This window comes from Oncorhynchus tshawytscha, linkage group LG31 (assembly GCF_018296145.1).
Source record: "Oncorhynchus tshawytscha isolate Ot180627B linkage group LG31, Otsh_v2.0, whole genome shotgun sequence".
NCBI lineage: Eukaryota > Metazoa > Chordata > Actinopteri > Salmoniformes > Salmonidae > Oncorhynchus > Oncorhynchus tshawytscha.
Window position 1 is genome coordinate 12,636,053 of NC_056459.1, and position 14,035 is coordinate 12,650,087.

Consider the following 14,035-nt stretch of genomic DNA (forward strand, 5'->3'; position numbering starts at 1 on the left):
AAGTGAAAGACATCCTCTCTTGGGGAATGCTGCTTTTTAGTTAGCTTTGCGACACTATCAAAAATGACTTTTGGATTGTTCTTATTCTCCTCAATTAAGTTGGAAAATAGGATGATCGAGCAGCGGCGAGGGCTCTTTGATACTGCACGGTACGGTCTTTCCAAGCTAGTCTGAAGACTTCCAGTTTGGTGTTGCTCCATTTCCGTTCCAATTTTCTGGAAGCTTGCTTCAGTGCTCGGGTATTTTCTGTATACCAGGGAGCTAGTTTCTTATGACAAATGTTTTTTGTTTGTGTACCATTCAGAGGGTGAATGGGCAGGACAAAATATTTAAGTGACTTTGAACGGGGTATGGTACTAGGTGCCAGGCTCACCGGTTTGTGTCAAGAACTGCAACGCTGCTGGGATTTTCACACTTAAGTTTCCCATGTTTATCAAGAATGGTCCACTACCCATTGGACATCCAGCTAACTCCTTAAAAAAAATCCTGACCAAAGTTTCACATCTTCATCTAATCATCAAAAATACATCTGTACTTATTTGTAACCAGATGGTCTTCTCAATCACAAAACCAGTTTCCAACCAGAAAATTGTCATTAAGATATCATGTGGGATGGGAATCTGATAGAGAGCGGGTAGGAGAAAGGTAGAGAGCGACTGTGTGAGAGAGTCAAATACACCTTTCAAACCAATACGTTTTTCCACCAACTATTGCCGACTTTTCTTTATATCTGAAAGCTTTTGTCGGGCAACAAAGCCTGTACTTTTTTCCCTCCGGCAACCGACCTAGTCATGATTGTGCTAAAGTTCTGCATAGGGCTTAGTATGAACATAGTCGTGAATCTTATGGGAAATAAGTAAGTCAGTGCTGAAACTGCTGTGTTGTGGGCGGGCTTCCACACAATCTGTCCTCTTTAACTGCCACCCTTCTAATGGGCTGATATATTGATCATTAGCCAGGAGAGTGATTGGGGGAGAGATGGACAGAGGGGTACAGTTAAATTTAAAGAGCTGAGAGAATGGAGAGATGCCATGAGATGGATACAGTTGAGAGAACCAAAAGAGGGAATGAAGAAAAGTGCTTCCTCTCCTTTTGAAAGGTACTGTATAAAAGCTATAACAACTGAAGTCCCGATTCACCAATAGCCTTATTTGTCATTTTAAAAACACTTCTCAAACAAATTGTGCTATTGTGTCAAAGGACTTCATGAAAAGTAGCGCTAGTCAGTCCAATACTCCCTTTGTTTGTTGGGTGTTAGCGAATAGCTACTCAAGCCCAGTTTGAACTATAAACAAATTATATTTCCTCCAACCATATGAGCGCTGGGTTGTGTTCATTAGGTCATGCAACGGAAAATGTTTTAAAACCAAATGCAATATTTCTTATTGGGCAAGTCCAGGTACTCCCTCCCTGTTTCAGGTCTGTTTTCTTCCATCTTAATAAACACAATCCAGGCATATAGAGTTGGCAACCGATGTTGAGGCAGCGTTGCCAGGAGACTGTAACCATTAGCCTCTCCTCAAAATGTCCCTAGATTTTGGCAACCACTCACCCTACCCACTTTACATTTCTTACAGCTTCAACGTTTATGCTGCTATTTAGTGCCCACTTTCCTCCATAGAAAATGTTTAAATGAGAATGACATGATCAAAACATGCAATTTAATATGAGATTGTTATCAACAATGCATTTACAACTCGTATAACATGTCCATATGAATTGACAAGGCATTGATTATGTCATCATTGGAAGTGGTCCCCTCAGTGTAAATTGGTAATGCATTTCTCCGCTATTACATGTGAAGTTGCAGTCACCTTATTTCAACATATTTGTGAATATTTGATTTCTGGTATTTATGGAATATTATTAGCCTGTGCTTGTCCATTTATCTAGCATGGTGTGTGTGCGTGTGTTTTTTGCATTTAGTGACCTCTCCCCCAATCTTCATAGTACCAGAAAGAGCTCAAAAGTTTTCTTGATTTACTTCCTTCCATTTTTTTCTCTGTGTTAGCATAGCGCTTTGAGTGGTACAACAACATTGAGAGAAAGAGAGGCTGGTTCTGAAACTATGAAACCTCCTCCAGTAGGCGTGATGGTGGATCATCTGAAGTGCAAAAAAACGACCGAATTTCCTGTATGAGAAAGTCTCCTCTTACGCAGCATCAGAGACCGAACCGTTGGAGAAGTTGAACGCGCTATTTTGTAAAGGCGTAATAGTTTGGTTATTACACAGTCAATTTACCCTGGTCATATAATCATATAACTACTTTAGCGTTAACCTCTCAGAGAAGAACAAAACAGGCGGATATTTGAAGTACCTGCTTGACAGCTACAAGCGTTAAGCCTTTATAAGGATTTATCATACTGGAGAGGAAGGGATCCGATTCTCACCATGTCCAGAGTCGCGGATCTGTCAAAAATTCGACAAGAGAGAATGAGAGAGATTAGTTTACGGGTGAGTAGATGAATTTGGAGGCTTCCTATTACTGACAAACTTCTGACAAGAAAAGTGAAATGCGCAACAACCACTTTGTTCGAGAGCATCTGTTCTTACAAATAATACAACTTTAAAAGTATGTCATTTTAGAATTGGAGACATTATCTTACATTTGGTTATAATAACGTTTAGATTGCGATCATCATTGCAGAAGCACGTAGGCAATTTTTTCAGGAAGTTTGCGCAATATGGAGATGCTTTATAAAAGCAAGCGACGCGCTTTCCAATGGTGTGCCTGTATGGTGAGAACTGTTCTGGGTATGCTGGCAACGTATACTGTTCATCACCTTTTTCTGTTTGGTCATGATTCCCTAGGCGCCATTATTTTGCGCATCGGCACCCAGAAGTGTTAACACATACTAGAAAGCAAACATGGTCACTGGGAGTAACAGTTTCCATTAGGCTGTATAAATATATCCTAAAAACAGCCAATCAGGCACGATTAAAATAACTTCTGTTGGAAGTTTTGCCATTTTTGTTTCACGTAATCTTTCTGATTGGAAGAAGCATCCTTCTGTACAGTATTTGTTAGTTTGTTCAGAACTATATATGGATGTTATACACCATACATAGCAGGTTACAACAACAGTGCATCATGCTCTTATCATGCAAGCATGCAATATTAAAATATGACATGTTGTGTGTACCATTTTGCCTTCCTATCCTATTCGACTGATACAGCAGGTACTGATTCAATGAGTAATTCTGCTCTCCTGGACAGCGCTGGTCTATGGCTGCATGTTTGATTTGATCAAGATCCTGTATGCAATATCAGTATCGAATTATGTATGCATGTGTGTGTGTGCTGATTTCAGGGAGTGAGGCCTAAATGTGCCCTTAGTTTTGTTAATGTAGTGATCTTGTGTGTAAGGGAGGACTACATGCATTTGTGCTCAGTGTGTGTTTGAAGATAGCAACGGTTGCCATAGAAATGCCACTCTGTTGGTGTGATATCATCTGTTTTCTCAGGCACAGTGGATGGCAGAGAACCTTGGCTTGCCAGCGCCATATAAACATCACTTTCCTACATTGGGGTGTATGTGCGCACATGATTGCCTGTGTATTCCTTTTGCATATTTATTGAACATAGTATTGGGGTCAGTGCCACCAAATCTATTGGGCACTCATACACTACTACAAACTGGACAGTTAGAGGCTTGCATGGTCAACTCAAATTCAGCACACACCTATGCTTCCAGTAATTTTGCTGGTATCCTCAGTTCAAATTACACATCAACTCTGTTACACTAATCAGACCTGAGTTTAAATAGTATTTGTTTTCTCTTAAATACCTTTGAGTGTTTTACAGAGCCTGCTTGGAGTGCCATATGGGTGGGGTTTGCACTTTTGGGAGTATTCTTTTCGTTTCTTTGCACCAGGAGAGGTCAAGCGATTTATGTATTTGGGGAAAAAACAAATACCATCTGAACCCAGGTCGGTCCCTAATAAAGGTTGAGAAACACTGCCCTAGTATATCAAAGTCAATATTTTCACTGAAACGCTTATTACAACCCCTGCTGTTGATGTTTTAAAGCCTTTACGGGCTCTTATTTGCTTTGATAGTCCCTAGCACTCCTACACCCTTGTAATTCGAACCCTGATAAAATAGTGACCAGAGTATAAACCACCATCGTCACTATGTGATTCCGTATTTTATTATTTTAATTGGTATTGCTACCGGTATGTATGGTCGGTGGTTGTGTTGAACTTAACCAAATGAAATAGGAATACTTCCTACAGTACAGGTGGGAGGGAGCTATTGCAATCTATAGCACACAGGGGATACTGTAGGCGGCAATGTGTTCAAACGAGAGGGCCGAGGGCGAAGGACAATGCTCGAGAGTTAGAAATAAAGTGAGAGGGAAGGAACGAGTGAGTGAGAAAGAGAGGGATGGATGGAGAAAGATGGTGCGTGTGTGTGAGACGGAGGGAGGGAGAGATGGAGCATATGACTTCCCGTAGAGCGCAATGACCTGGTGCGTTACAGAGCTGTGTGTCAGGTTGAAGGTATAAAGAAAATGTCACATCAGAACCTGATCCAGAGACAGCCACACTCTCAAATACACTACACACCACACATATACACATATATACACACACTCTGGCCAATATTAGACTGACTCCTCGTTATCTTTTTGTCGTTCAGGGAGACTAAACTTAAATCCACCTCGGGCTCTGCTTTGCTCCAGCATCCCTCCAGAGGAAAGAAACCAGGTTACAGGGCCACCTCAATCCACACAGCAATTACAGATCAGTCCCTAACCTGGAGGATAAGCACACACATACATGCACACACGTATTTTATGTCACCGCACATACCAACACACAGGACACATGGATATTCTAGGAAACGCACACATAGAGGTGTGAAACATACTTTGTGTGTTTATCAGTGACTCAGTGAAGTAAGCAGGTGGAAGAGAATAAAATGAATCACCCCTATAGACTCCGTCCGTAATCTCAAGTCTTTCTCAGTGTTATGCTCCTGACACCTTTTAATGAGAGCACAAACTAACTTCGGCTAAAACAGTGTTTATAGGGATGACAACTATAGCTGCCTGTCTCCATCACACACCATCTATTTTTTTCACTCCCTGATGTATTGCTCACATTAGCACCTAAGCCAATTCTACAGCACTAGGCTGTACATTGAGAGAAGAGGAGCGTGCAAAAAGGGAGAGGGGAAGTGTGCTCTTGCCTCTGACGCATCAGAAATGACTCATTCTAAACTTCGTTGGTATAGTTCTTGTTGTTTTCCTGTAAAAATGTTAGTGCTTTGCATAGCTGCATCAAAATAACATTTGACCTTAAACAAGTGCACGAACATTGACCAGCAATTAGGGACAATGCAGATGTAGAGGTTTCGAAGACCTGTTCCAGCATATCAACGTCTGAGGTGATGATGCTAAAATGTAAAGGTAGTATTGGTAAATGTTAACTTTTGAACATCACTATGCCGACTGCTGCTATTTTGAACGGGTCACTCTTGCAAAAGACATTTCTCTCAATGAGAGAAACCTATATAAATAAAAAACGAAACTGTAGAAGTAGTCTCTGGATTGATTCAGAGCAGTGTTTCTCCAATCCTGCCCCTCAACTCACATTTTTGTTCTGGCCAAGCCCTAACACACAATTCAACCTGATGTGACAAATAATCTACTCATTAAGTCTTGTTTTGTCAACCAGACAATTTATCAGGTGTGTTAGTGCTGTGTGGGCTATGAGATGGTGGAAAACACCATGACGGTCATTGTCTAGACATTTACCACTTGGAAATATTATTATAATAGAAAACTACAGAGTGTTTGAGTTTATAGAATGTTGTACAGTCATTCTGGCTACCGTGGGTTCCTTTTTTATTGTGACGGTCACAAGGCATCCTCCAAATTTATTTTCAATAGCAACCTCCAAATGAGAAAAGAGACAGAAGGAAGAGCGAGTGGGAGGTAGTGAGTAAGAAGGTGGAGAAAACCGTGAAAATGAAGACCCACGTCTATTGTTTCATTATAGGCCTATGTTGTGTAACATGCTGGAGTCATCTATCTTTCTCTCTCTCATATTAACATCCTCTGCTGGTCATCGCTGTCAGAAAGTTCTGACTGGTCTTGTAAATGCTCTTACTTTTACAGTGACATTTGGTTTTGAGACATACCCATACATACTGATCTAATACACAGGGAATCAAGTCTCGTGAAGTCCCTCTTTTGCAGCTGTTGACCTAGCAACAGTTCACCCTGCCCAATTTTAGCCACAAAAGAGGAAGCCTTCCCTGTCTACTTCCTTTGCTGGATGACAACAGACAAAAGGCTCTGACCTGTCCACCTCTTGTCAACTGTGCCATTGTATGTAATCAGTGCATTCTGCTTCTCTCCTCTTTTGTAATTTCCTTCCAGAATAAGGAGAAAGAGCGCATGAGGGAGAGGGAGAAAGAGGCACGGGACAGGGAGGCGCGCTACAGCAATGGGCACCTCTTCACCTCTCTCACCGTGTCGGGGACCACCCTCTGTTCAGCATGCAACAAGAGCATCACTGCCAAGGAGGCCCTCAGCTGCCCCAGTGAGTACTACTAATGCTAATGCTACTACCACTACTAATTAAACTACTACCACACACAGCACCCCTCTATAGTGTCCCTTAACTGACCAAGTAAGCCTTGCCTACCCACCACATCCTTCAGATTCAGGCCTCAGCTACACAAAAAGAGTACCTCAGCAAACCACAAAAGCACCTCAAAAACAAACCATACCCTGTATCTCTAAAACCCTAAGATGCTTTAAAATAATGCATCATCATTTATCAGGACATACATTGTCACATCACTCTATAGTGGCAGAATATCGGGGCACTACCAAAGGGAACAATCTACCATTCCTTTCCAACCAAATCGACATGTTAACGCTCTGTTAAACCGGTTAACACTCCAAACAAGCTACAACACAGTAATAAACTACAATGTGACAATCAATTCCGTTAAAATAGTTTGATTATGGACATTGATCTACATGCAGTCAGATAATGGGTGAGAGTTGGAGATGGGGAGCTTCACACCCACTCAAAAACACCTCTCCACTGTCATCACAACCAAATTGGCCTAGAAGAGCTTCAGCCCAATGTGTTTTCATTACATTTGATTTAACTTACAATAGATTGTGCTGGGATACATTTGGTTTGGGTCTTATGCTTAGTATTTATTTTTGAAATATGTAAATTCCAGGAATACATTTTGCCACACAGTTCACACACAAATAAACATTAATTAGGCAAAACCTGCCAAGGTGTGTCAGTCATGCGCACAGGCAAAACATTTCACGCACAAATATAGACACAGTCATGCTCATGTCACACACACACACACACTCCCTTTCCTGTTATGCTGTCAGCCGGTGCACCTCCCCTACTTCACTTTTTTTTCTTCATTGTCTTTCTCAACCAAACCTGCTGTTTTCCAGACAGAGGGTTGGTCACAGATAACAAACATACCCTGTGTAGTATCAGGACTGCATTCCCCTGTTCAGATAATAGTCTCGGTGTTGTGTCAGAACAGTGCAACCTGTGCTGGCCCTGCACCAAGCTCTTTTCTGATATCCCACATTAACATAGCCAGGCATTAACTTAGTTCCTTGCAGGTTCTTCCTATTTTGCGGGGGAGTTAGAGATCAAAGGTCACTCTTTTTGTTTTAGTCTTACAGCGTTGTTCTAATTCCTATTACTCAATTATGAAATATGGAAATGAGTTTCCGGTAACATTTAGGGGTTGGGAAAAATGTCCTGAATATCATGGATGCTAGAACACTCAACTTTGTTTGGCTTGATTTCACAGCACCAAATCAAATAGGTGAATATAAGTAATAGCAAAAACAGTCTTCACTCAAAATATTGTTTTAAAAGATCTCACAGGGAGTCATGATTGCCTTTTTCAGTGTGTAAGTCCAGATTTAGGTCAGTTAAGGGTGGGCGGTGGAGGGGCAGTGGAACTGGGTTAGAGGGTTCCAAAACACCCCTGGGTCTCCTCCCCTCCAGCAGTTATCTAAACCCTTACTTCCGGTTCACAAACCCTGTACAGGAAGTCAAAGTTATTTGAAACAATGGCCACAACCAAGGCAGGGGGGAGAAAGATCGGGAGATGCTCACCATATATTCAGTGTCTCCATATTCGATATGACATAAAACAGAGGAACAGAATGAGGGACAAAATATCTATATAGGGGGACATTGAGAGTGAGAGGAGAGAGAGAAAATAGTTGAGTGAGTCTTGTGTGTTTCTTTTTCTCACAGCTTGTAGTGTCACCATACACAACCGCTGTCGTGACACGTTGCCCAACTGTGCCAAAATGAAACAGAGGGTAAGAGATGATAAATACTGAGTAAATATATTATGTATATAATTTAAACATTAGACTGGTGCCTTTCCATGACACACAAAATTATGGGAATTGCACAAGAAATACATATTAATGAATGAATATGGATATATGCCTTTTGATATGCTATCTGTATATTGCAACCTTTTTCTACTACATATACAAGTATGTAATAATAAGTGCCATGGTATATGATATTGAACTGTATTCTGTAACCACAGCAACAGAAGATGGCTCTCATGAGGAACAACTCAGCTCTGCAGAACGTGACCCTTCGTACCAAAAGTGAGTACATGCAAACACACAAACGTGCGCACATAGGCACACACGCTACACATTTCGATTTCTTTATTACATACGAGAAGTGAAAATTATTTTTCACTATTGGACTAGAATGTAATAACAATGTCAGTTTTGCAATTGAGCATGAGTTGCTATGGTTTCACTTTTAAACCCCTTAATTACATCTGTGGAGACTCCTTTTCCACTTAGTTTTCCTTTTCTATTATTCCACTATATTTCTCTTCCCTCTTCTTCCTTCCCATCTTCCTCCTACTCCTCTTCCCCCCCCTCCTCCTATATCTACTCCTTGTTAGCCCCCATGATGAGGGAACGCCCCAGCTCAGCCATCTACCACTCTGACAACCTCCGCCAATCCCTGCTGGGCTCGCGCCGTGGACGCTCCGGTCTTTCCCTCTCCAAGAGCGTCTCCACCAATAACATTACAGGGTGAGCCCCGCCTCCACCTGCTCACTGGCCAAAACAGAAAAAGAAGGGGGAGGGTACGAGAGAAACCTCAGGCAATCTTGTCATTGACATTAATAGTGACATCATGCCTATATGTCTGCCACATATACACTTTTCATAGTAGAAATGAAAGTCCCACACACTGTGTGTGTGTGTGTGTGTTACAGTGCATTCGGAAAGTATTCAGACACCTTCCTTTTTCCACATTTTGTTGCCTTTCAGCCTTATTCTAAAATGGATTCTTTTTTTCTCATCAATCTATACACAATACTCCATAATGACAAAGCAAAAAGAGATTTTTAGAAATGTTTGCAAAAAGTATTCAGACCCTTTGCTATGAGACAAGAAATTGAGCTCTGGTGCATCCTGTTTCCTTTGATCATCCTTGAGCTGTTTCTACAACTTGATTGGAGCCCACCTGTGGTATATTCAATTGATTGGACCTGATTTGGAAAGGCACACACCTGTCTATGTAAGGTCCCACAGTTGACAGTGTATGTCAGAGCAAAAACCAAGCCATGAGGTCGAAGGAATTGTCCGTAGAGCTCAGAGAAAGGATAGTGTCTATGCACAGATCTGGGGAAGAGTACCAAAGAACACAGTGGCCTCCATCATTCTTAAATGGAAAAAGTTTGGAACCATCAAGACTCTTCTTAGAGCTGGCCACCCAGCCAAACTGAGCAAACGGGGGAGAAGGGCCTTGGTCAGGGAAGTGACCAAGAACCCCATGGTCACTCTGCCAGAGCTCCAGAGTTCCTCTGTGCAGATGGGAAAACCTTCCAGAAGGACAACCATCTCTGCCGCACTCCACCAATCAGGCCTTTTATGGAAGCCACTCCTTAGTGAAAGACACATTACAAGCCAAGACACAATGCAGGAGTGGCTTTTGGACATGTCAATGTCCCAGCCAGAGCCCGAACGTCTCTGGAGAAACCTGAAAATAGCTGTGCAGCGACGCTCCCCATCCAACCTGACAGAGTTTGAGAGGATCTTCAAAACGAATGGGAGAAACTCCTCAAATACAGGTATGCCAAGCTTGTAGCGTCATACGCAGGAAGACTTGAGGCTATAATCGCTGGCAAAGGTGCTTCAACAAAGTACTGAGTGAAGGGTCTGAATACTCATGTAAATATTCTATTTCAGTTTTTTTTTTTTATACACATTTGCAAAATAATCTAAACTGTCATTGTGGGGTGTTGTGTGTAGATTTATGAGGGGGGGAAACAAATTATTATCAATTTTAGAATAAGGATTTAACGTAACAAAATGTGGAAAAAGTCAAGGGGTCAGAATACTTTCCAAAGTGTGTTTGTGTGTGGGGTTTTATCAGTTTTGGTTTGATCTTACACGGTTCAGACATGTATAATAACTGTCAGCAGTTGGTGATAGAGGAGCACTGGCAGATTCCAGTTTACTGAATGTGTGAACTAACATGTTTATCTACACATGACATGTGCCTCATCTGTATGTGTGTGTGTGTCTCAGGACATAAGCATGAATGATAATATTCACAGTGGCTCGTACATTGGTGTGTTTTGTGAATTTGTACCATTGTAAACATGTGTGTCTCTGTGTATCCCAATGCATGGATGGGTGTGCGTGCGCATTTCGTCTGTGTGATTTGTATCTATATCACCGTTTTTGTTTTGTATTTTCTGTGTGCTCATACATATTTATGTTGATGGTTTCTGTGTGTGTATACTGTACCTGCATGTGTATATTATACATGTTTCTTGGTGCATGTGTATATATATGTGTGTGTTTTTGTCCGTGTGTGTGTGTGTGTGTCCTCGTCCTTGCCTCTACATAGGAACCTGAATGATGACTCTCCCTTGGGGCTGCGCAGGATCCTGTCCCAGTCCACAGACTCGCTCAACTTCAGGAACAGAGCCATGTCCATGGAGTCGCTCAACGATGAGGGTAAGACAGTGATATGGTTGTGCCTTCCTGGGATTGAATGTGGGCTATTTGTGCTCTGTATTTACTATTGATCTTAAGTCTAGGGGCACAGATTGTGTAGCTTATGCAAGTCTTTGTGTCTGGGACAAGATTGCATCCGTTATGTAGGGAAAGCCTCAGGGATTCGGGAACCTAAAATGGATATTGGCAACTCATGTCATGTCATGTCTACCTTGAAAGTGATAAGAAAAAACGATAGATTGTTAGGAGCAACTTTAGAACGGTGAACATTTGAGGCATTGGTCTGTTTGTGTCCATTTGTTTTTTACGCTGGATGAATGTTTTCCTCTCTCAGGGGAAGAGTACTACACCTCCATGCTGGAGGAAATGGAGATTGAGGGGCGGGATTTTGAGGCGGACTCATGGAGCATGGCGGTGGACTCGGGCTACCTGCAGACGCATCGCAAAGACATCATCAAGCGGCAGGACGTCATCTATGGTGAGAGCAGTGACATGCACTTGAACTTCTTTCCCTTTGTGGTGAAAAGGCCATGGGCTGGGCAATGAAAAAGTGGAAACTGGAGGGTGCTACTTCTTTCAGATGGCCACAATCCACTACTGTTGTGCCCTTGAGCAAGGTTCCTAACTCCGACATAGCTCCAGGGGTGCAGCTGACCCTGTGCTTCCTCCCAAATTGTCATGTGTGTTCTACATGTTTCTGGCAGGTTATGAACAGAGCAAAATATGAATGTTCTTTCGCCAGATCTTACATGATCGACTCTTTCTTTGCGTTTCTGTCTTCCTCAGAGTTGATCCAGACAGAGCTGCACCATGTGCGGACGCTGCGCATCATGGAGAGGGTGTTCCGCCAGGGCATGCTGGAGGAGGTGCAGCTTGAGCCGGGCGTGGTGCACGCCATCTTCCCCTGCCTCGACCGTCTCACCGCCATACATGCCCGCTTCCTGGCACAGCTGCTCACCCGGCGCAACCACAGCCTACAGCCTGGCAGCACCTACAACTTCACTATCCATCAGCTGGGAGATGTGCTACTGGAACAGGTAGAAAGACATGGGAATTATACCCACTGCCTTATGTAACTGACTTGCCTAGTCAAATAAAGGTTAAGAATAATTACAAAATAAAATATGTGATCTATACATTTACCATCCTAGTGGATCATTCATTCTTTTCAAAACCTGAGAAACTATCTGGCCTTTATTGTCATACGTAATCTTAACTACACTGTACAAACAGAGGAGTATGGTCCTCCCCTGGTTCCTCTCGAGGTTTCTTCCTTCTAGGGAGTTTATCTTAGCCACTCTGCTTTTGATTGGTCTTTGGGGTCTAGGCCAGGGTACTTTAAGTAGATTTGATTCGATTGACGGATTGTTTCTCTCAGTTCTCGGGCCAGTGTGCTGACGAGATGAGGAAGACCTACGCTGAGTTCTGCAGCCGCCACCTGAAGGCTGTCAAGCTGTACAAGGAGCTGCTGGCCAGAGACAAGCGGTTCCAGTACTTCATACGGGTAAGACCGAGGGAGAGAGAGAAACAAGAGATGTGACTTTGACATTTTTTTTTACTTCTGAAACTTTTTTTGAATGTTTTTGCAATATTCACAATGTATTTCATGTCAATAAAAATATTGAATTGAGATGGGGATAGAGTGAACAACTGAGACCGAGGGAAAGCTTTTGTGTTTATGTAATTTTTTTGTCACCACTACTGAAGTCTTACTTGTGATGATCTTGCTATTTGGTAGTTTCATATTCCTTAGCAGAGTGAGAGAGGGGGCACAGAGAAAGAACAATAGGCCAATGGAAATGTTTGTGTGCACGTACTTTTTCTATTGTAAATGGTATGTTTTATCTCCTATTTAGATGTAAAGCTCTTCAAGCTAGTTTTGAGGGTGTGTCATTCATATCAATTGATATCTCCAGAATTCCGGTGAAAAAAAATGATTTGCTCTTGATTGCGTTACAAAACACAAATATTTGTTGTTTTCCATCGATCTTTCTGTTTGCCGCTTTTCCTGTTTTTCCTCACCTCTTTTTGTCTTGTTCATATTCATGTCTTCCTTTCTCCTGCTGTTTCACTATCTTTCCCTCTCACTCTCTCGCGCTCTCTTTCACACTAACTCTATCTTTCCCTCTCACTTTCTCTCCCTTCTGTCTCATCTTTAATCTCTCTTTCCCGCTCTCTATTCAGCGGGTGTGTCGGGGTCACCTGTTGCGTCGCCATGGCGTCCAGGAGTGCATCCTGTTGGTCACTCAGCGTATCACCAAGTACCCCGTACTCATCCAGCGTATCCTTGACAACACCAAGGGTGAGAACAAGACCCCGTGAATAAAGCAAATGGAACCAGGGACGAGGGTGATAAGTTATGCTCACATTAGAATTAAATATATTGTTGGGGGAAGCTAAATATAACGTGAAGTATCAAAAATATAGCCAAACTATGCCAGCTTTTTATATCATGAGACGAGGTTCCTCAGAACTAACTAAAAGCACAGGGTTTAAAGGCAATGACTGAGCACGGTAAAAAAAACAGCACTACTAACCCCCTTATAACCCTCTCTCTTTCTCGTTCCCTTAACCAGACAATGAAGAGGAGGCCTCCTGTCTGGCCCAGTCTCTGACTCAGATCAGGGAGCTACTCACCTCAGTGGACCAGCAGGTGCTTTCCTCCTCTATTAATCCATTTATAGTTTGATTTACTCAGGTTATTACTGAGATCAAGTCTGACATGAACTAACACCTGTTAGTCAGATTAAATTACAGGACGCCATTTTGACTTGCCACACTATCTATAAACCCGTCCTTTTACTATGTCCATGAGAAAGTGGCAATTACATTGTGCAGAAAATACATTGCACACTGACACTATTGTGAACCAGGTTTGTGTTCATTAGGGCAGGGGTTCCCCTTGGGGGGTGGCCCTTCCAGCATTGGGGAACATCCTGCACCATGTCTATTTCTATGGGCACAAGCACTGTTCATGACACAAACTGTTCACACCCCTCATGTTGGTGGA

At 42.4% G+C, this 14,035-nt stretch overlaps 1 protein-coding gene across 5 annotated transcripts in view; it reads left to right on the top strand.

Annotated features, from left to right (window-relative positions):
• Nucleotides 1-14,035, top strand: part of LOC112229686 (rho guanine nucleotide exchange factor 2) — a 67,601-nt gene that overhangs the window by 34,409 nt on the left and 19,157 nt on the right. For 3 of the 5 annotated variants that reach the window (XM_024395643.2, XM_024395645.2, XM_042309861.1), the window contains 10 exons: nt 6,391-6,553; nt 8,273-8,340; nt 8,580-8,643; nt 8,955-9,087; nt 10,916-11,025; nt 11,360-11,503; nt 11,812-12,062; nt 12,404-12,529; nt 13,210-13,327; nt 13,602-13,678. In XM_024395643.2, the coding sequence (XP_024251411.1) occupies nt 6,391-6,553; nt 8,273-8,340; nt 8,580-8,643; nt 8,955-9,087; nt 10,916-11,025; nt 11,360-11,503; nt 11,812-12,062; nt 12,404-12,529; nt 13,210-13,327; nt 13,602-13,678 (1,254 nt within the window). Of the gene's footprint in view, nt 1-2,135; nt 2,456-6,390; nt 6,554-8,272; nt 8,341-8,579; nt 8,644-8,954; nt 9,088-10,915; nt 11,026-11,359; nt 11,504-11,811; nt 12,063-12,403; nt 12,530-13,209; nt 13,328-13,601; nt 13,679-14,035 lie in introns of those variants that run through there. The other 2 variants (XM_024395646.2, XM_024395644.2) reach the window with 2 other exon arrangements.